At 46.1% G+C, this 23,456-nt stretch overlaps 1 protein-coding gene across 1 annotated transcript in view; it reads right to left on the bottom strand.

Annotated features, from left to right (window-relative positions):
• MKNK2 (MAPK interacting serine/threonine kinase 2) overlaps positions 1 to 23,456 on the bottom strand; it is a 48,952-nt gene that overhangs the window by 10,383 nt on the left and 15,113 nt on the right. The window contains exons 5-10 of the mRNA XM_063147198.1: positions 21,990 to 22,087; positions 14,725 to 14,804; positions 12,318 to 12,391; positions 11,448 to 11,552; positions 10,478 to 10,533; positions 9,435 to 9,530 (exon numbers count right to left, since the gene is read on the bottom strand). Of these exons, the coding sequence (XP_063003268.1) occupies positions 9,435 to 9,530; positions 10,478 to 10,533; positions 11,448 to 11,552; positions 12,318 to 12,391; positions 14,725 to 14,804; positions 21,990 to 22,087 (509 nt within the window). The remainder of the gene's footprint in view (positions 1 to 9,434; positions 9,531 to 10,477; positions 10,534 to 11,447; positions 11,553 to 12,317; positions 12,392 to 14,724; positions 14,805 to 21,989; positions 22,088 to 23,456) is intronic.

Here is a 23,456-nt window from a genome sequence, read left to right as displayed (position 1 = left end):
AGGGCACCAAGTGGAGGAAAGGCTGCTACGAAGGGTAACCGGAATTCTGACAGCGTCAACCAGATGCAATTGTGCCCGTCTTTAAACAGACAGGTTTTAAGACACAAAGGGGGGAAAATCAGGAAATGTCAAGTGCAGATTTTTCTCTTCCTGGGGACTAGCTGCTTGCGCTACGTAAACGGTGAGATATTTTTCTCCCCGCCTCATAATACTTGTAATTCCCCCGCAACGGCATTTACTGGCAACCTCTTTCATCTCAAGGGCCAAATTCCCAATAGTGAGTGGGTTGAAGACAAAGAGGGCAGGGCCCCAAATACAAAAAATACCAGGCCCCCGTCTATAGGACAACGGGATTGCTCCTCATTAAATATAAACCCGAATTTTCATTGATTCGAATATAGGTAAAGAGTGTCACCCCGCAGCAGCAGCAGCAATTATTTCCAGATTTTTTTTTATAGTGAGTTATAAATGCGCCCATGCGCATTATCGCATATACAAAGCTACGGAGGAGAGAGCGAAGCTATAAATTTTATAAGCGGAGCTCCGCAGATTCATAGAACAGACAATCTGGGAGCAGGGGGGGGAGAACGAGGCAACAGAGGGAAAGGAACGAGGCAGCAGAGGGAAAGGAATGAGGCAGCAGAGGGAAAGGAATGAGGCTACAAAGCGAAAGGAACGAGGCTACAAAGTGAAAGGAACGAGGCAGCAGAGGGAAAGGAACAAGACTACCAAGCGAAAGGGATGAGGCAGCAGAGGGAAAAGAATGAGGCTACAAAGCAAAAGGAAAGAGGCAGCAGAGGGAAAGGAATGAGGCTACAAAGCAGAAGGAACGAGGCAGCAGAGGGAAAGGAATGAGGCTACAAAGTGAAAAGAACAAGGCAGCAGAGGGAAAGGAACGAGGCTACAAAGCGAAAGTAACAAGGCAGCAGAACACGTCTCCTTCCTCTGGCTGCCCGTTTTTCCCTCTTTCTTTTTGTGAACCACCCAGAGAGCTTCGGATATTGGGCAGTATAGAAATGCAATAAATAATAATAATAATAAAAATGTTTAAGTAGCTTTCTCTGCGGAGCTCCGCAGAATCATAGAATTCAAACTAAAACCAGCGCGACGGAACGAGGCAGCCAACTCGTGGGAAATCGGCCAATCACGTTGTCCTACCCTCAAAGCCCCGCCCACATGTCAAAATCCGATTTAACTCCCCCAAAGACACATCGCCATAACGCGGTGCAAACTCGGGCATGATTCAAAAGTCGCGGTAAATCGCGAACGGACGGTGCGCATTATCGGGTTAAAAACCCAGCGCTGCGGCGAACGGACGGCTGAGTCATGTGTCCTGAAACGCGAATATGCGCATTTAGGTCGGGGTAAACAAGCCGTGGAGAAAAGCCCCAGCATATAGTAGCTTCAAGCTCTTACTGTCATGAACTAAAGCCTTAAGAGAGGCATTTCAACCTTCAGAATGGGGGACGGAATGCACAACAGGCCATTTGGGAGGCAGGATTGGGACCTTAGGAGGAATGCATTTGTATTCCAGGCCTCCTCGCTCTGCACCACTGCTGGGAAAAAACACACACACAGGCTTGGGGCATTGCTTTTGCACTCTGCTTGCGTCACTGAGCCTGTCCGGTTGCCAACAGAATCCTGGACCTTTGGTCAGACCCAGCAGGGCAATTCTTGCATGGAAGGGAGAAAAAGGCCATGCAGACGAAAAAGTTTATCTGGTTGGTGTGGGGGGAGGAGGAGGAGAAGAACGGGGGCCCCAGAGATCAAAGTCTCAACAAATGATGAGGCCTCCTCCAGGCTTTAACCCGGGGAGTTTCCATATCACACACAGCATTACCTCACAAAGCTCTGGTTATCTGCCTCCGTGCCCACGTTCAGCAGCACAACGTTGTAGGCGCGGGAGGGATAATGCAGCCATCAATATATGCTCTATTATCCCCTCCCCAACAACAACTTTTGGGCAGCTTCCTGAAAAAGGCTTAATAACAAAAAACAAAATAAAATGAAATAAATGATTTGGACAATCCCCCGCCCTCAAGGAGCTTCCAAATGTACAAAGGGCAGGGGAGGCAGCGGTGGGGAAGATACACACGTGAATGCAGTCATACAAGAAGCTGAAAGATAAAAGAGTTCACGCCTTATAAGCATTCTGGGAAGGATTTCCAGGACGTCATTGCAGACGGGGTGTGTGTGTTGCAAATTTATATTTTAAAATCTTAGTAAGGGAGAGGGCCTTTTCAGTGGTGGCCCCCCAATCATGGAATCATCTCTCCAATGAGGCTCGCCTGGTGCCAACATGGTTATCTTTTCAGCGCCAGGTCAAGACTTTTCTCTTCTCCCAGGCATTGAACAGCATTTAACAACATATGCCCCAGAACTGTTGTTTTTTAAACTGGATATTGTCATTTCATACTGTTTTTTTTATATTTTTGATGGTTTCAAATTTTGCATACTTTTTAACATTCACTGTTTTTAACCTTTGCAAACCGCCCAGAGAGCTTCGGCTATGGGGCGGGATATAAATTCAATCAATCAAGAAATAAATAGGATTTCTGCTCAAGGAAAGGCAGGTCGTTCAACCGAAAGAGGCAGTGGACAAAAAGACAGGGGTTTGGCTGCAATTCCTCAGCGCTGAAGAAAAGGGCGCTCTTCATATGCTCAACGGAACCCTTGCCTTTGTCCTCGCTTTATGCATTCCGGGGCAGAGGTCCAAACTGGGGCGAATTGGGGCATGCTCCCCTCCCTCTTTCCTTCTCACCGTAAACAGACCTTCCCGCTAAGAGGTGAAAGTATACAAGGGGTAACAGCAGCGGCTGGAGCAGCAGGAATTCCCCCCCCCCCCGCCCACCCCATCACGCCACACGCAAGGCACCGAGTTCAGCCTCTCCTGTCCCCAAGCGACGCTGGATTGAACCGGCCTGGTGCTTGTTTGCACGGCGGTTGCATCAGCTGTCCGACGCTGCCCTTCCCTTTCACGAAATTACAACCATAATAATCACTTCTGACCCGGACAAAACCTCAGAAGGGCAGGGCTGGGCAAAACATTGCTGAAAACTTGCCCAACCGGCAAGCAGTGGGGCCGGCCGTTCCTAAACCAACCTTTGGCATGCACAGCCACAGCTGGCCCTACGTCAGCGTGTTGAACCTTTGGCAAAATCCATATTTAAGGGCCTCTTTTCAGCTGCTGAACACCAGCCACCCTCCTTTCCAGATCGGTCAACGCCAAGAGAAAAGCCCCACGCGGGCAGTTTGTCGAGAAAGTGCTGCCCTAGAATCTACGGGGAACGATGGCAAAGAAAGGGCGCCGCTGAGCACGGACAGAGTGCCTTTCTTCGCCGCCCTCTCCCAACTGACGGGTGGGAGATCCCGGACTGAAGGAAGGACTTCTTCACAGAGCGCAGAGTTATAAATGATGGAACTCACGCCCACAAGATGTAGGGACGGCCACCGATCTGGACGGCTTGAAAAGGGGGTTGGAGAAATTTCTGGAGGCGAAGGCTATCCAGGGCTACTAGCCCTGACGGTTGTGTGCTATCTCCAGTATTCGAGTTGCTGGGGAACATGGGTGGAAGGGTGCTGTTGCACCATGTCCTGCTTGTTCATCCCTGGTTGGCCACTGTGTGAACCGAGTGCTGGACTAGATGGACCCTTGGTCTGATCCAGCATCAGGGCACTTCTGATGTTCTTAACGAAAGGGTGCCATTGAGCATGGACAGAGTGCCTTTCTTCGCCACCCTCTCCCAACTGACAAAAGGAAGGACTTCTTCACAGAGTTAAATTATGGAACTCACTACCACAAGATGTAGGAATGGCCACCCATCTGGACGGCTTGAAAAGGGGGTTGGAGAAATTTCTGGAGGCAAAGGCTATCCAGGGCTACTAGCCCTGACGGTTGTGTGCTATCTCCAGTATTCGAGTTGCTGGGGAACATGGGTGGGAGAGTGCTGTTGCACCATGTCCTGCTTGTCCATCCCTGGCCGATGGCTGGTTGGCCACTGTGTGAACCGAGCGCTGGACTAAATGGACCCTTGGTCTGATCCAGCATCAGGGCACGTCTTATGTTTTTAACGAAAGGGTGCCATTGAGCATGGACAGAGTGCCTTTCTTCGCCACCCTCTCCCAGAGATCGGCGCCAACACGTTCCATGCACGTGTGGCATTCAAAGGCCTTCTCCAACCTGTGACCTCCAAGTGTTTTTGGTTTACAAGTCCCATCATCCCTGACCATCAGCCGTGCCGGTGTAGGCCCTCTCTGGGGCATCAGATTGGGAAAGCTCAGCTATAGTTTGAACTTTACTCATTTAGCAATTTACTCATTTGTTTTTAACTTTTGTAAACCGCCCAATGTAAATAATAATAATAATAATAATAATAATAATAATAATAATAATAATAATAGGATATGTACAGTTGGGGCTCCCCTCCCTATTGAAATGAGTAGGGGGCATTTGCTCTGTGCTGAGTGAGTAGATGGAGGGGTGGTCTTTGCAAATGATCCCTCTCCCCCCCCCCCTCAGCAAATCGGCCAATCCCCTGCACATCCAATCGCCCTTGCTGGAAATGTTACAAAAGGGAGTGAGAATTCCGCAGAAGTTCAAACTCAGCACAGATGTACGGGGCAATTTTCACGCGTGTCTGAGCATGCCCGGGGGGCGGGCGGGCGGGCGGGGGGGAAGGCAAACTCAGAGCAAGAGCTGGAACAGATGCAGAGACGAGTAGAAGTGAAAGGGGGAAAAAGGAGAAGCAGTTTATCTTCCTTCGTGTAATATAAGACTGGGGGAAAGAGACGGAAGCCGTTTCTTTTCAGCGGTGCAGAGGAAACGCAAGCTAGAATTCAACCGGTCGCCTGCTCCCTTAAACCCACTTTCCCCGTCCGGGTGCCCTCCAGATGTGACACATCTGGAATGCCGTCGTCGTCGTCCCCGGTTAGAGACGGCGGCCTCAAACCCACGCAACGCGCCTTGCCCTTTAAACCGTGCAACCAAACCGAAGCCCCACAGCCAGCCTGGCTATGCAATGTGAGCCAAGGCCGGCGCAGTCTCCTTCCTCCCAGTGCCCCACATGCAAGGCTCGCCTGACCCACTTCTGCAAACCTCCTCACCTCCCACACTAAAGGAGGGGGTGCGGGGAGGAGGGAGACGGAGGGAGGGGGGACCCGCCACCCTCGGCCTGCCAGCCAATCCGCTGAGCTGTTGCTAAGGGCAAATTTTTCAACTTCCTCCACACTGGCTCAGAGAGAGAGAATGGACGGCACCTCCCTCGGCTTAGGGAGAGCCACGGCACAGTTAAAACCAGCCAGGCTGGCGCACTTGGAAAGGAGGAATTTAAGAGCATTATGTAATCCAAACGCAACACCAGCTGATTCCGCCAAGCCGCAGCGTGCAAGGCAAGGATCCAAGCTGATCCAGCACTGAGACAGGGCAATATTTGGTGTGCAAACTCAGGGCACCATTCTACATTTCAAGTTAAAATTCCAGCTTCCCTCCCCTTCCCACTGTCCCAACAACACACACTTTCAAAGGAAAACAACGTCTCCACAACAGATTTCCCACATCCTGCAATTCCCAGCATTTCTTACCATTGGCCATGCTGGTGGGGGTGATGGGTGTTGACATCCAAAACTTCTAGAGGGCAGCGGGTTGGGTGAGCTGGATGACCTCTGAGGACCTCTACAATTCTACTGTCCACCATAGCACTTTTCATGGGGATCGCTTTGCTATTCAGTTTTCCTCCGTTTCTCGTTTTTCCAACTGTAAGCTCAGTTCTTCTCAAGCTTTGAGAATTTCTCCAAAGTTCAGATTGTCCAACCAGGAGCAGGGCCTTCTCTGCTGTGGCACCCCGGCTGTGGAATTAGCTCTCTAAGGAGGTTTGCCTGGCCCCTACACTATATTCTTTCAGACGCCGGGTGAAGACCTTTTTTTAATTATCTCAGCATTTTTACAGTCTATAAATTTAATTTTAACTTGGCTGTTTTGAATCTGTATTTTAAATCAGTATTTCTGCACGGCTGCTGATTTTATCCTGGTTGTGCTTTTATATTGCATTTTATATCATGTTTTTATACTGTTTGTTTTATACTTTGAGTGGTTTTAATTTTTGTGAACCGCCCAGAGAGCTTCAGCTATTGGGCGGTATAAAAATGCAATATATATATTATAGTTCAATTGAACAATTATAAGCTTTCTTTTCCCATTTCTCATGTGATCCGCCCAGAGAGCTTCGGCTATTGGGCGGTATAGAAATGAAATAAATAAAATAAATAAATACAAGCATTTTTGTATGCCTTTTTGCCTACACGACACATTTCTGCAAGCAATGGTGCATTTCTTAAATGTGGTTCCGCCTAATACAATTTGAGCACAAAGAGCGAATTTTATTTCGGATAATGAGGCACATTCCAGTGGTGTTCAGTGCCAAGATCAAAAGCAGGTGGAGCAAAATAAAAAAAAAATAGCAGCATATTTCCCCTTATAGCTCTGCCAAGAACTAAATCTTAGGAGGTTTAAGACGCATTCAAGAGGCAGCCATTCAAGAGGCAGCTGGACAACCATCTGTCAGGGATGCTTTAGGGTGGATTCCTGCATTGAGCAGGGGGTTGGACTAGATGGCCTTGTAGGCCCCTTCCAACTCTGCTATTCTATGATTCTATGATAAGTTCAACCTTTTTGACTGGGGGAGAAAAACTTCACAAAAGCCAGGAAAATAGCAAGTGCATGCCCTTTCCTTGCAAAATTCAGCGAAGGGAGAATTTTGAAGAATAACTGAGTTTTGTTTCGTGTAGCGGTTCGAACATGCAAAACTCGGCAAGGTGACCTGAATGAATTGCGAACTGAACAAATTTCTCCCTCATACTTCTTAGCAAGTTTAATATCTTTTTACCAGTTTCAACAACAACAAAAAATATTTTTGTCCCGGTTCAAAAATATGCCGTTTGAAATTTGTCTCTGACACAGAGTACACTGAATTGTTGGCACGAAATCTGGTACACATGTGCACGTCGCAATTCTGCGCTCCAAAACGAAAGTAGTAAAATCAGCAGCAGGGAAGAGGGCTGGTAGAGAATGCAAAGTAGGACATTACGAGACATCTGAAAAAGCCGAATAAAATCTGGCGCAGTGAGCCACCATTCTCAGGAGTTCCTGAGGAAAGCAGACGCGCAAAAACTGAAGCCTTAACTTAACAACAGCACACAAAACCATCATCAAATTGATCTCATGAGGCGATCCTATTTATTTCTTCCAAAAATATATAGACCATGCCTTCATCCAAAAAGGAGGGTTTTAGGTCAGCATTTATCAAAAAAATCAAATATTCAACACAATAAAAGCAGTATAAAACCTAAATATAAATACAGTCAAGCTGAGAGGCATAAGAACAATTCAACCAGCTAAAAAATACAACCAAAATCTTCACTGCCTGGGAAAATAAATCTCAAAAGGACATAGGCCGACCAAAAGAGAGAGTTTCTCTCAGGTCCAAATCTGTAGAAATTTAACCTATAAAGGTAAGTTACTTTTCTCAGCCCGTTTCACAGAAGGGAAACAAAGATTTGGAATTATCTTGGATAATGGGGCAGTCCGTAATTGGAGAAGAAGTAAAATTTGAACCCACAACCTCCATGTTCATCTACTTTGGACCACTGAGACACACAATTTATTTATTTATTTATTGAATTTATATCCCGCCCCATAGCCGAAGCTCTCTGGGCAGTTTCCAAAAGTTAAAAACGTTGAACATTAAGAAGTATACAAAATTTAAAACCATCAAAAATATAAAAACAACAGTATTCATTTAAACAACAACGGTTCTGGGGTCCGTTAAAAACCAAACAAAAACCCAAACTCAGCACATGTTGTTAAATGCCATTAAATGCCTGGGAGAAGAGAAAAGTCTTGACCTGGCGCTGAAAAGATAACAACGTTGGCGCCAGGCGGGACTCATCGGGGAGATCATTCCATAATTAGGGGGCCACCACTGAAAAGGCCCTCTGCCTTGTTGCCATCCTCCGAGCTTCACTCGGAGGAGGACTTTAGATGTTGAGCGCAGTGGACGGGTAGGTTCGTGTCGGGAGAGGCGTTCCCTTAGGTATGGTGGTCCCAAGCCATGTAAGGCTTTATAAGTTAAAACCATCACCTTGAATTGGGCTCGGAAATGTACAGGCAGCCAATACAAGCGGGCCAGAATCGGTGTTATATGATCGAACCTTCTGGTTCCGGTTATCAATCTGGCCGCTGCATTTTGCACAAGCTGCAGCTTTCCGAACTGTCTTCAAAGGCTGCCCCATGTAGAGGGCATTGCAGTAGTCTAATTTGGAGGTTATCAGAGCACAGACGACTGAAGCTAGGTTATCCCTGTCCAGATAGGGGCATAGCTGGGCCACCAATCGGAGTTGGTAGAAAGCACTCCGTGCCACCGAGGCCACCTGGGCCTCAAGTGACAGAGATGGTTCTAGGAGAACCCCCAAGTTACGAACCTGCTCCTTCAGAGGGAGTGCAACCCCATCCAGAACACAGTTAGCAGATTTCAGGTTGTACGTCTCCGCAGAAGTGAAGCCAGATTGGAATCAGGCTCAAAGGAACCACTGTTGCTGGTTTTATCCCAGTTGTGCTTTTATATTGCATTTTACGTCATGTTTTGTATACTTTGAAGGGTTTTAATTTTTGTGAACCGCCCAGGGAGCTTCGGCTATTGGCCGGTGTAAAAATGGCAATAAATATATAAATAAATAAATCGCTATCAGCATGCTCCCAGCCAGTGTGCAACCTTGCAAATCAAGATTACTTGCTCACACAAAACTTAGGCCAGTCCAAAAATAAATATTCAAAGCCACCCGGACCGACAGGTCCTCTGACCTGTAAACCACGCCCACGTGCCAGGAGGGCGGGATGTTCCAACCCATTTCGAAAAGCGGACCCCACCTTTCCCAAAACTCTCTGAAGTTCCCAGCGAACCAACCCCTTCAAGGCCGTGAACCAGATACTCCCATGGGAACTTCTTACAGAGATAAGCCTGCAGAGAGCGTCTGATATTCTCAAACCATTTCCTAATAAATCTAGCCACTAGGTACAAGGCCGGCCTTCCACCTATACCTGACATTAAGATGTGATTCCGGTGAACAGTTATATACAAGCCTATTTAAGAAGCCGAGTGTCAATTTCACCAGAGAGTCCCCACCGGTTTTAAAACCTACCAACCCTGTCAATTTCACTGGGTAAGCCCCAGTAAAACTCTCCTTCCACACACCATTTTAAAAATTGCACCCCTCTCTTATCACACTAGAGGCCTTCAAGAGGCAGCTGGACAAGCGTCTGTCAGGGATGCTTTAGGGTGGATTCCTGCATTGAGCAGGGGGTTGGACTTGATGGCCTTGTAGGCCCCTTCCAACTCTGCTGTTCTATGATTCTAAGTGAATTTCTCCTTACAGGGACTTACCGGAGTGAGCAATTCAGGGGTGGAGATTGGAGAACAGTCGCCGTTCAGCTTGATCCCACTTCCTAAATCGAAATCACAGATTTTCACCGGGGAAACCTGGCATGGCAGACACCGAGGAAAAGAAGAAGTCACCCGTTAATCTACCGCAGAGTGAAGATTTAGTATAGCACCAGTATTATTTATTTATTGCATTTATATCCCGCCCCATCGCCGAAGCTCTCTGGGCGGTTTACAACAGTTAAAAACAGTGAACGTTAAAAAACAAATATACAAAGTTTAAAAACATAAAAAGCATAAAAAACAACAACAGCATCCTTATAAAAACAGCTATTCTGGGGTCCGTTAAAAACAAACTCAGCATATGTTGTTAAATGCCTGGGAGAAGAGAAAGGCGCCGAAAAGATAACAATGTTGGCGCTAGGTGAGCCTCGTCAGGGAGATCATTCCACAATTGCGGGGCCACCACTGAAAAGGCCCTCTCCCTTGTTGCCATACTCCGAGCTTCCCTCAGAATAGGCACTCGGAGGAGGACGTTAGATGCTGAGCGTAGTACAGGGGTAGGTTCATGTCAGGAGAGGCGTTCCGTCAGGTATGGTGGCCCCAAGGCCTGTAAGGCTTTATAGGCCAAAACCAGAACCCAAACCAGTACACCAGCCATCCTCATTATACAACATCCGACTAGTATTGGAGCCCTGGAAACTGCCTACCCCAGAATGAAAACATTAATTGCCACATCCCGCAGCAGTGAATTAAGAACATTAGAAGAGGCCTGCAAGTTCAGACCAAGCATTTTCATCACACAGAGGCCAACCAGCTGTTGACCAGGACCCCAAAAGCAGGATATGGCGACACACCAATGATAGCCTTCTCCTTCAGGAATTTATCCAACCCCCTTTTCAAGCCATCCAAATTGGTGCCTGTCACTACATCATGTGGTAGTGAGTTCCATAGTGTAACACTCCTTCCCCCCCCCCCAAGATGAACAATCCAAACTGTTGTAACCTTCCCTCACAGGGGAAGCACACTCTTAAACAAAGGCTTACCTGATTGGAACTCTCACAGAGAATATTTTCTGGTTTTAAATCTCTATGTGCTATTCCTGTAAAAAAAAAAAAAAGAAACGAGAAATTAGAAAACGAAGATTTAATCAGCTTTAAAAAGCTCGGCACTCTTTGCAGACATCCCAGAAACCTTTTTTTTTATTTTTAACTGCAAGGAAATGGAAACAGGAACTAGCTTGGAATAGAGCCGACTTCCCCAACCTGGTGGCATCTGGAGGGGTTGGACTACGACTCCCATACTCCCCAGTGCTTCCCGACAGAGCCAGATTGGGGAAGGCTGGGATAGGGACTGTTAAAAAGAGCAAACTCGTCGAGTTTGTGAGCTGGTAACTCCTGCCTGCTGGATTAAAGCCGAAGTTCCATCTAACCTAGTGCACTGTTTCCGACAGGGGACAGCTAGATGTTTGCTGGAACTCACAGAGCCAACAGCCCAGTGCTTAAAGAATGGGGAGCAGAGAGGCCCCCGGCCCCCTTAAGCTTCATTACCAACTAGTTGACTGTTTTTCAAAGCCTCCTGGAGCAGGGGTGATTTCGTTAGTCCTCCCCGCTCCCCCGCCGTCCACTAAAGAACCCCTCGACGGCAATCGCATCTTGCGGCAGAGCTCAACAAGTTCAGTTCCGCGGTCCAGTTTGTCTGTCCTGAGCCCCAAGCCTTTTACGAAGTGACACCCGAGTTCTCATGTTTGGGGAGAGGGAGAAAAGCGCTTGACTCCTTGACTTTCTGACTATGCGTTCTCACCACAATCCCAGACTGGCTATCATCCGGTCCGAGGGTCCAGAAGCTGGGGTGGGTGGGGCACATCCACCCCCCCAGATGCCCTCCCCCCCTTCCTGACATTTGTGCAGTTGTCCTCCATTCTAAAAAGTGGAAACGAAGTCTCCAAGAATCAACAAAGGCCCCCAGCACTTCCCAAGGGGGTACAACCCCCCGCCTCCCCCCAATTTGACCCACCTTTATTGTGCAAGAAGTTAAGGGCACTGGCAATGTCGTGTACCACCGTGCTGGCCTCCAGCTCGTTGAAATGGCGCCGACGATGAATGTGGGTTAAGATGGAGCCTGGAATGGGGGAAAGACAGCTACGTTAGGGAAGAGGAGGTTCTAGAAACAGCCTTCCCTATCCTGGAAGGGCACCTCCATATGGGTCGGACTACAGTTCCCATCATTCCCAGCCAACAGGACCATTGCCTTCCCCAACCCAATGCCCTCCAGGTGCGGACTACAGTTCCCATAATTCCCAACCAACGTGGCCATTGCCTTCCCCAACCCGATGCCCTCCAGGTGCGGACTACAGTTCCCATAATTCCCAACCAACGTGGCCATTGCCTTCCCCAACCCGATGCCCTCCAGGTGTGGACTACAGTTCCCATCATTCCTAGCCAACAGGACCATTGCCTTCCCCAACCCGATGCCCTCCAGGGGTGGACTACAGTTCCCATCATTCCTAGCCAACAGGACCATTGCCTTCCCCAACCCAATGCCCTCCAGGTGTGGACTACAGTTCCCATAATTCCCAGCCAATAATGCCATTGCCTTCCCCAACCCGATGCCCTCCAGGGGTGGACTACAGTTCCCATAATTCCCAACCAACGTGGCCATTGCTTTCCCCAACCCGATGCCCTCCAGGTGTGGACTACAGTTCCCATAATTCCCAGCCAACTTAAAAATTGCCTTCCCCAACCCGATGCCCTCCAGGTGTGGACTACAGTTCCCATAATTCCCAGCCAACAGGGCCATGGCCTCCCCCAACCTGAAGCCCTCCAGATGCGTTAAGGCTATCGCCGCAAAACCCTCCCGTAAAAGACACTCTCCTGATCTACTTGCCTCCTCTCATCTTTTCAAACACGAGGTAGAATCGGTCCTCCTCTTCAAAGAACTCTATTAGCTCCAAGATGTTCCTACCATAAAGAGAAGACCATAAAGAGAGAGAGGAGAAGGACAGAAATTAGCCCGGGTACAGCTCCGCACACAATTTCAGCTTCCCGCAGATGCGAACACAACGACCCTGTGGGGTCAGCATCCTGCTTCCTCTCAGGGGCTGAGGAAACGCCGCCGGGAGGCTGGCAACCGGGCCGTGGAGGCCACCCGCCTCCCTCACAGGCCTGGTTGCGTTACGCAACACCTGGTGTTCAGCCCCCGAAAATTGAGGCGAAGGCGCCGAACCGCTTTCAGCCCAAGGACCAAATTCAATTACAGAGGGCCTCTTGAGCATCGCGGTCTAGTGGAGAGCGAGGATACAGACATATGGGGACACAGCCAAATACCCCAAATGCCTGCCTAATTTTAGCTTCACCCCTGACTGCCAATAATGAATTATTATTATTATTATTATTATTATTATTAATTATTATTATTAATATTATTATTATTACATTTTTATGCCGCCCAATAGCCGAAGCTCTCTTTTGCGGTTCGCAAAAACTAAAACCATGAAGAGCATAGAATAAAACAACCCACAATTTAAAAACGCAAATACAAAAACACAATCCAAAAAGCACAACCAGGATAAAAACCACACGGCAAAAATTGAGACAATGGAATTAAAACCGCAAAGTTTAAATTTAAGTCAAATTACGGGTTAAAATACTGAGAAAATAATAATAAAAAAAGGTCTTCAGCTGACGACGGAAGGAGTACACTGTAGGCGTAATTATTATTATTAATAATAATAATAATTAATAATAATTTCTTACCCGCCTCTCCATTTGGATCGAGGCGGGGAACAGTCAATATAAAATACATAAAACTGAATTAAGAACGTGGTATACAGTGTTAAAAACATCCTAAAAACATTCTAAAAACATCCTAAAATTCCGCTGGATAGGACTGACGGAAGAGAACGAAGCCTTACGTGTTTCAACATTTTAGAGAACTTTGCCAAACCCAGTGGAGGCTGGGGGCTTTGATGTCCGTGGGGTGGTGAGTCCGTTCTGGGTTTCAGTCATGGCTCCTTCAGTGTCCTGACTGACTGAAATCCGGAGCAGATGCACTGCCCCACTGACATCGGACCCATCACTTCCACTGGACCCAACCCAGGAAAGGGATGTGACCCACATCTGGAACACAGGGCACGCCAGATGTGGCCTGAGGTTCAACATCACAGCATAAAGCCATCCTGGACTGTCAATTTATCCAGCCCACTTTCCAAGCCATCAAAGTCCCCCATTGCCAGGGTGGATAAAAATAAACGATTTCTTTAAAAAAATGGATATTTTTTTTTTAATAAAATGCTTTTGGAGGAAAAAATCTGTCTAAAGAGAAGTTTTCTATTTAAGATACATTATAGTGCAAAGGTTATTCATCATGAAATAAGGATTCGTTTTTAATGGTGCCGCACGAGGCTGTATATTCCTGCAACGTTTAAATTTGGGGGTGAATGAATTCCATGAAGGCACTCGCCGTGTCATGCTCTTCCAGAGGTTTCTGTAAGATGATGGGGCAATTTTTTTCTTTCTAGAAGATATTATTATCACAGATGTTTGGTTTGACAGTTCTCAAAACGGCGAATTTGGGTCTGCAGGGATCACAGTCCCGTTGTGCCTTTGCAAATCTATGTACACAGAACTTTACCTCTTAAGTGCTAAGTTTCAAAAAATTCAATGAATAGAGTGCACTTTTTTGGGGGGGGAGTCACATGATTAAATCGAGTCTTTCTGAGTAGTGATTTAAATCAAATTGATTTAAATCAAATCCACCCTAACCCATCGCTGAAATTCACAAGTTTATTTATTTATTTATTACATTTATATACCACCCCATAGCCGAAGCTCTCTGGGCTGTTTACAACAGTTAAAAACCGTGAGCATTAAAAAGTAGACAAAAATTTTAAACCGTCAAAAACATAAAAACAAGACTATAAAAACAACAGTATCCGTTTTAAAACAACATTTCTGAAGTCTGTTAAAAAACAAACTCAGCGTTGTTAAATGCTGTTAAGTGCCTGGGAGAAGAGAAAAGTCTTGACCTGGCGCCGAAAAGATAACTGTTGGCTCCCGGCGAGCCTCGTCGGGGAGATCATTCCATAATTAGGGGGCCACCACTGAGAAGGCCAGTTAACCATGCGATGTGTTAGGGTTCGCGGGCAGAGATTTGAAAAACTCCTCTATGGCAGGGTTAGGGCGTAGATCTGAGCTGGCCAAAGTTGTGACTGAGCGATAGCACCCCAAAATAGATTTGGGGAGCGAGGATGATCCTCCCCACACCTAGAGAAATAGTCTATCCCCACTGGTACCTATGTCCTTGGCATTGATAGAGCATCTCGACTTCACGGAAGACCCGACTTCGGATGTGTCCGAGACGCTTCTCAATGATCTTGAAATGAAAAGGGGGGAAATTGGGGGAGAGATTAAGTCAGTGTTGAGCCGGTTCAGGTAGTTTGAGCAGACAAGTAATGTACAATCAATGGTTTAAGTCCTTTAGCATGAATATCACCTGGTTTGCACATAACAACCCGAAGTTAACCCATGGTTTGTTCTTAGGTTAACTTCGGGTTGTTTAACCCATGAATAACCCAAAGTGTCCCGGTTTGGATGTCACACTAACAGCCTACGAACAGGGTGTTTGTAGGCTGTTATTGCAAAACTGGGAGTGCCCCCTTTCACCGCAAATCGTGAGTTAATTAACCCACAATTTGCTGCAGAATGCTGCTGTTACGTGCAAAAAGCCCGTAAACTGGGCAATTATGCATGTCGAGTTGCGAAATAATTACATCTTCGTCAAACACAACCTTCCACACCCTGGTGCACCTCAGATGTGTTGCATCTGTCAATTCTGAGCTCTCGTTTTTCCAGTCTCAAATTCACATCTCGAACTTTTAGATTTTTTTTTTTTTTAAGTTTAAATGAAACCTCACGAACATTCTGGTAGGCATTTTTGCCTAGCATAAACCTTTGCAAGCAATTCCCCCCATATAATGCATTTTTAATGTTATTTCCCCTAATATATACATGCTTGTACACTTTTGTTTCTTTGACTGGAGAACCGCACTGCAACATTTCGAGAACTGCAACATTTCAATGGGTAACTTTGTTTTGGTTCACATAGTGGTTCGAAAAATTGAAATTAAGCTACACGGGTATGAAAATGCAGACTGAACAAATTTCTCCCCTCCCCATGGCTGACCGTGGATACTGGGAATTGTAGTCTATTGCTTTTAACTGTATCTATTGCTTTTAAATTATATATTGTTTTAACTTGGATCATGGTTTAATTTATTTTTAACTGTGTATATTTATTGTTTTCTAGTGTATGTTTTTACCTGTACGCTGCCCTGAGTTCTTAGTGATATAGGGCGGGATATAAATATTTTAAATAAAATAAATAAAGACAAATAAATAGTCAAGTACATCTGGAGAACACCAGTTTGGGGAAGGCCGAACTAATGAATTTAGAATAATATTTGCAAGGAATCATAGAATCATAAAATAGCAGAGTTGGAAAGGGCCTACAAGGCCATCTAGTCCAACCCCCTGCTCAATGCAGGAATCCACCCTAAAGCATCCCTGACAGATGGCAGGTCAATTAATGCTCTATAATATAGATTTTATACATACAATCAAAGTAGATTATGCAGCAGAAGTAACATTAAGAGGGGGGAAAGAGATTAACAGCAAAGATAATCCAAGCTGCTGTCTCATACATACAAACCAACCAGTGAAGACCCACAATCTTCACAGACTTTTTTTTTTCAACCTCACATAATCCCACACCAGACACTTGGCTGGCCTTTATGTTAAGAAACACACGCCACCAATCGGTTCACACGACTGAGTGCTCGTCTAGACAAAAATATAAGTCGATTCCCCACAGATGGAAGACTAGCATGTCAGGGAGCATAGGAGCCCTGACAGGCTGGTTTTCTATATGCGTGGATTTTTCTCACCTCTGCCAATTCGCTCACAAATCCTTTCCCTGGCTGTCAACCAACACTTCCCCACCCCACACCCCACACCCACTTTGACTTCAACCTTCTCAATCCCCCCTTTCTTAGCCCTCTGAATCGGAGCAGCTAGATCACATCTTGAAGCAGCAATAAATATGATTTTTGGGGAGCAGGGGAATTGCTGCAAAGCAAGGCTCAACCTTCCCACCAAAAAAACACCCCTTCTTTAACTCTTTTAGAATCAAAGGAGTACAGCTAGTCCCTCTGCTCCCTTTAAGCATTTTACAAATAGATTCACCCACCCTCCAAAGAGTTTATTTTCCATACACTCCTAGAACTACCACAAGATGTAGTGACGGCCACCCATTTGGATGGCTGATGGGCAAATAAAATCCAGGACAAATAAAAGGAAGGACTACTTCACACAGCGCAGAGTTAAATTATGGAACTCACTGCCACAAGATGTCGTGACGGCCACCCATCTGGATGGCGTTAAAAGGGGGTTGGATAAATTCCTGGAGGCGAAGGCCATCCATGGCTACTAGCCCTGATGGTTGTGTGCTATCTCAAGTATTCGAGGCAATAAGCCTGTGTGCACCAGCTGCTGGGGAACATGGGCGGGAGGGTCCTGCTTTGCTGGTCCCTGGCTGGTTGGCCCCTGTGCGAACAGAGTGCTGGACTAGATGGTCTAATCCAGCATCAGGGCACTTCTGATGTTCTCAGAACCTCAGAGCAAGAATTAAGTTGGCTTCTTAAGATGACACGCATTTTTAAAAAAACCAACTACATGCCCTTAATGCACTCTGGGAGTGCTTTGTTGAGATGTGTGTCCCTCAACATTTTGAGATGGCTGCTGCAAACTCCGAACCATGAAATTGACGGGAAAGGGGTGGAGAATTGGATTATTGATGGAGCCTGAGAGTTCTGCCGTTTTTTACATCCTGAGCTGAATGAAAGGGACCTTGTTCTCTGCCTTCTGCCAATAGAAAAAAAAAGGAGGGGGGCTCAGAGACGCCAACGCTCCACACAGCAGCTGTTCCCCTCCTCCCTGCCCAGGGAGAGGTCATAACCTCAGCACTTCACCACTCTCCCCCGCTGCCAATTTTACAAGGGTCTGCTCCTCCCACGCTCACCCCCCCCCCAGCACCATCGCATCTGTGCAAAACACACATGCAGGGCGGGGGGAGGCGCTTGCCAACGTCTTGCTGTTCTGCTCCAACGCGAGCCGGATGCTCGATCTGCGTCACTGTTTGGGTCCTCTGGTTTTATTTTTTAATAACAAATAAAGAGGCAGGGAGGTGCCGTGGGCATGAGAAGGTCAGTCAGGAGGGGCCATAGAGAAAGCAAACCCCAAAGGGAAATTTTAAACATGAAAATGAAACGTCCCAGTGGGACAGCCGCGTTAGTTCTTGCAAGGGGGGGGGGGGAAGCAAAGGGATTTATTGATTTATTTTAAAAATGCTCTATTCTAAACCGCCAAACATAATAAATCTAAAATCAATAAATCATGCATCTGCCCTAGAAGGAAGCTGTCCTCCTTAACTCCGAAGTGCGTGGGAACCAGCTACAGCTGCACAGTGCGGGTGTAAAAGCACTTTGTACATGCCCAGAGGTAACGCCACATTTAAGCCACAAATGCTTTGGCTTGAGGATTATGTACGCCGCCGTGGGTTCCTTAGAGGAAAAAAGGCGGGATATAAATGCAATAATAATGATAAATAAGTTGTCATCTGCCTTTGAACACTAGGCGATGGGGGAGAAATTCCGTCAGTTCACATTTAAATTCTGAACTTACCTAAAAAAATCAATGTGTGAACTTAAATTCAGTTATTCTCCAAAATTCACATTTCCCTCCAAATTTTCCAATGACGTTTGCACATTAAAAAAAATGCATATGTATATTAAATCCTAAGTGCGTGGGGAACCAGCTACAATTGCTCAGTGCTGATGTAAAAGCACTTTGTACGTGCCCAGAGGTACCACCCCACTTACGCCACTTTGGCTTGAGGATTACGTATGCCGCCGTGGGTTCCTTGGAGGAAAAAAGGCGGGCTATAAATGTAATAAATTATATTTCAGGCTGATTGTTCCACTTCAGGCTGGGGTGAAGTTTGCCATTAATGCTCTCCTCCTTTAGGGTTTTTGTTCATATCCCTGCAAGTAGAAAACTAGCCTAGTTCACTCCCTGATGTGCTAGCTTTGTACTTGCAGGGAGGGGGAGGGAGGGAGAGAGAGAGTCTTGCTATTTACTGTTTTACTCTGTACAGCACCATGTACATTGATGGTGCTATATAAATAAATAAATAATAATAATAATAATAATAAGAGAGAGAGAGAGAGAGAGGGGAAAAAAGGAAAGGAACCTCGTGTGTGTGTGTGTGTGTGTGTGTGTGTGTGTATGTATGTGTGTGTGTGTGTGTGTGTGTGTGTGTATATATATATATATATATATATATATATATAAAAATATAATTCTCCCTGCAAGTAGAAAGCTAGCACTTCAGGGAGTGAATTAAGCTAGCTTTCTACTTGCAGGGATTTTTTTTTTAAAAAAAAAAAAAGTACAATTGAGCATTCACAAAAACTATTTCCACACACACACGCATGCACACACACACACACACTGCACAAAAGACTGAAGTAGAACGCTCCTTTCTACCACCTCATCCTGCTACATGCCTAAATCAGGCCTAGTTGTGGGCAGTTCTGCTTGACTGGGGTGGAGTCAAAAGTAGCAGAAGTAAAACCAAAAAATAATAATAGAAGTGAACGGACACAAAGGACCATGCAAATGTTGCATATTCAGGCATTACACTATGGCAATGTGGGTCTTCTGGGAAATTCTGAACTGGAAAATTCTCCTATGCGAATTAGGCTACTTTGCATCGGAGTATTTTCAGTCTGCATTGCAAAAACACCAGAAGGCAATTTAATTGAGCGTGTTTCCTAAATACAAGTAAATCAACATCAAATCTAAAAAAAGAATAATAAAAAAAAAGAATCCCATGTTAATTTTTTGTGTCACTACACCTTAAGTACGTGACTCAAAATATTTTTTGGGTGCCCGGGGAATGAAAGCACACTTCATACGATTCAAATGTAATATTATGCCGACATTTTTTATGAGAATACGTGTAAAAATTTAAAGTCAATAGCATATACGTCTCTTATTGTTTAATGTATGAAAGACACAAAGGCACTGAAAAACGTTTAGACAGAAAAAGAAGTCATAAAACATTGGTCTGGTTCAGACAACGTGCTAAACCATGCTGCTTAACCACAGAATAGTAACCGTTTCGTGGTTAAGCAACATGGTTTCGCGTGTTGTCTGAACCAGGCCGATAGCTGGCTGGGGACGCTGGAAGTTGTAGGAGTTTTTTCTGACTAAATACCCATAGGATTACACCCTAATTCAGCCTTCTCTAACCTGGTTCTCTCCAGATATTTTGGACTACGGCTCCCATAACCTTTCAGTTAGCCTGGAGGGCTGCAGTAATTAATTTTAGCAACCCAAGGAACTGTCAAGCCCATGTCTGGTTCAACAGGGCCCAACCCTCTTCCACTGAAATTGCTGGGCCATCTTAATTTCCGCTGTCATGATGTATTGGTTGTATTTCACACTGAGACATATATGTATTTCAGTGGCATATATGTATTCTCTCACGTATTTGCTAGGGAAAATCACCGGGAAAAAATATTAATGACGACTTTGGAACTGCCAAACCCGCCTAATATTTTATTTGCAATTGGCAAATACATTCAGAATTTCCGGGGGAAATCCACCACCGGCTCCCTCGCCCACCAAATCACTGGTTGTGTCTAATATCGGTCCTACTTATCCACTGGAATGAATGGGACTTATGCTAGAATAACACAGGACGCGTCCCACTAATTCACAGGCTCATTTTAGTGTCAAACAATCGCATCGTCTTTAGATCTGCATTTAAATAAAATGACAAGGCAGCCAGACTGATGCCAGCCCTGAAGGAATCCCTAAGACGCCACACCCCAGCTGCTAGGAGATACACACCGCCATGATATTATTATTATTATTATTTAAAGGAGCAAATGGTTTATGGTTTTTGTGCTGAAAAGGTTAAGTAACTCAACCAAGGCTGCAGAAGGAAGTCTATGGCACAGCAGAAGAATTCAAAGAGCTACTGTACGCACTACGTATATTTCGCAATCAGAATCTCACTGGCATCCTCTCAGCACCCCTTGCAAAGCGGGGTAGGAAGGAACGAGATATACCAACAGCTCCAAGCCATCCGTTTTCCTGCATCCTAAATTCCACACACTGGTGGTCGAAGAAGCGTGTAGATGCTTTGCTCGCCACAGCCAAAAAAGCAACTTCTCTAGCTAACCAGGGACACATCCACCAAAGCTCCCCAGCTCCTTCGAGGGCGGTGAACACGACTCAGATGCAAGCAGATTTGTTCGAGCTGAGCTAAGTTCAAGATGTGCAGGAGCTTGGCCAAACAAGATCGCGGGGAAAGGACACTTCCGCAGGCCTTTGCAAGGCAGTGCAGCTCCCGCCTCCCAAACACGGAGCTGTTCAATCAAGGGCTGAACTTGTTGTCAAGCCGTAACTCCTCTGCACTTCACGAAGCGGACCACTTTGCAAACCCTCAGCCCCTTTGCCCACCAAGGTTAAACAGATTACAGATTACAAAACAAAAACAAGGAAAAGAAAAAGGCCAAGTAGTCCAACCTCCAAGCATTCACACACTGGGTTCAGACAACATGCTTAACCCACCCAGTGTGGGTTGTTGCGGAATCGTGGGTCCTCATGTTGTCCTCATGTTGTTTGAACACAGAGCCTTTTTCTGCAGGCTGGGCTAGCGTGTGGTTCTCAAGGTGGATTATTCAGGAAAAACAAATCCTACGATTCTATAAAACCACACTGAATGGTTAACAAGCCACCCTGTGGAAAATGCGCTGCGTTCAGACAACGCGTTAACCCATGGTGGGTTAAAGCCTCAAAGTGCTTCAGCAAAACAACCCGTATGCCGAAAGCGCATTGGCTTTGCTGGACATGAAGCAACTGTCACGTTTCTCTGAAAACTCCTGCTTTCGATGGGAGACAAATGACGAGGCCTGCTAAGTAATCCACAACGCTTTTATTAAGCAACAAACATCTCTTCCACCTGAAGAGAGTCTAATCTCTTGGAAACGGCCCCCTAGGCAAAACTCTGCAAACTAAGTGAGACCAAGGAGAACAGGAAGCCTTTCTCCAAACACCCGTAACTTCAGAAAGCGTGGTGCGGAGGCACGTTCTGGTGCAATCCTAGACAGACAGACTTTCTCACACCTTCCTTCCGCTCCATGAGTTTGAGCTTCTGGCGGACCCTAGCATCAGCTAGCTTGTCGGAGTGCTCTCCTCCGGAAGAAACCTCACTTCCCAATGACTGTGCAGGATTTGGCCTTGAGGAGATAAGCTCTGGAGAGGGCTGACCCCCACTAGTACAGGGTGTCTGGTGCTGCGTCTTCTAGTTCCGAACTGGAGTCTGATTGATGACCTGAAACACCTTCTCCCAAAACAGGTGCAGTAGGGTTAGACATGACAGCAACAGCCGGCGTTTCCCGAACAATGCCCTCGTCTTTAGAAAGCTTACCTTGACTGCATACTCCTTATTGGTAATGAGGTTAACACAGGCCTGGACCTTCGCGTGTGCTCCTTCTCCAAGGACCTCTTCTTGGAGCTGGTAAACATCTAAAAGTGGGGGCAGCAAACACAAAGAAATGGAGTCTCCTGTAACAAGGTTTTTAAACCTCGCCCCCCGCACTCACAACTGATTTTTTGGGAGGCCTGAAAGAAACCCAAACCGCCCAGGTTCCGTTCCGTTTCAGAGCTGCTTCCTCTCAATTTATCACTTTAAAGTTTCCAGCCCTCATCGTTTCAGAGAGGACATGTGTCCTAGCTCTGGTCTTCTGTTTTCAGCTTGTAAAAGGGGTTCTATTATGTTTTATCGTGTCTGTTATGGTTTGTAATTTATGTGAACCAGCCGAATTCGTATAACCTAGGGCCGTTACTACACCTGCCTTTTCTCCAGGAATCTTCCCTGTGCATGCAAATGACACACAGGGGATCCCGGGAGCAGGCAGGGACGACCCCTCCATTTGGCTGGGATAATCCTTAGGTGTAGAAATGGCCTTATAATTTATATAGGAAAGGAAAGGAACCTCTCGTGCAAGCACTGAGTCATTACTGACTCTTGGAGGGACGCCAGCTTTTGTTGACATTTTCTTGGCAGGCCTTATAGCGGGGTGGTTTGCCGTTGCCTTCCCCGGCCGTGATTCCCTTTCCCCCAGCTAACTGGGTACTCATTTTACCGACCTCGGGAGGCTCACATAATTTATATAATCTCCATATATATCCATATCCCTTTATTAAAAAAAAAGGGGCTTCCCAGACAATGTTTGTATGCACACAATATATTTATTATTGCATTTATATCCTGCCTTTTTTCCTCCAAGGAACCCAAGGCGGAGTACATAATCCACCTCCTCTCCATTTTATCCTCACAACAACAACCCTGAGACGTGGGTCGTGCTGAGAGTCTGTGACTGGCCCAATGTCACCCAGTGGGTTTCCATGCCCGAGTGGGGACTCGAACTCGGGTCTCCCGACTCCCAGTCCAACACTCTAGCCACAACACCACACTAGCTAATGCTGCAGAACGATGAGAAATCAATACAGCCTCCTCCCAGATAACTGGAGAAAAGCTTGTTTTAGTTTTGATCAGCCCTTGAAAATTACACATTTGAAAATTACACACCTTGTGTGCGGTTTGCCATTTCTTTGGTTCCCCCCCCCCAGGTGTGTGTGTCATTTACAGACTGAATTAATCTGTGAACCATTTTTGCAGTTAATATATAAAAACCTTTCTGTACTGGTGCCCTTTAACACACACACACACACTCCCCTTTTGTTACAAACCAGACCCTGTCCTCACAAAGCCTTGATCCTACCAGAGCGTAAGTTGAAATACTTCGCTGCAAGGCAGCGCGCAAAAAAGTGACACTCCCTCCCCACTCCAAATAGCACACACTGAGGACTAGTGACTTGGACCGTCTACCCA

Source organism: Elgaria multicarinata, chromosome 23 (assembly GCF_023053635.1).
Source record: "Elgaria multicarinata webbii isolate HBS135686 ecotype San Diego chromosome 23, rElgMul1.1.pri, whole genome shotgun sequence".
NCBI classification, from domain to species: Eukaryota; Metazoa; Chordata; class Lepidosauria; order Squamata; family Anguidae; genus Elgaria; species Elgaria multicarinata.
This window is presented reverse-complemented; position numbering and strand designations above follow the sequence as displayed.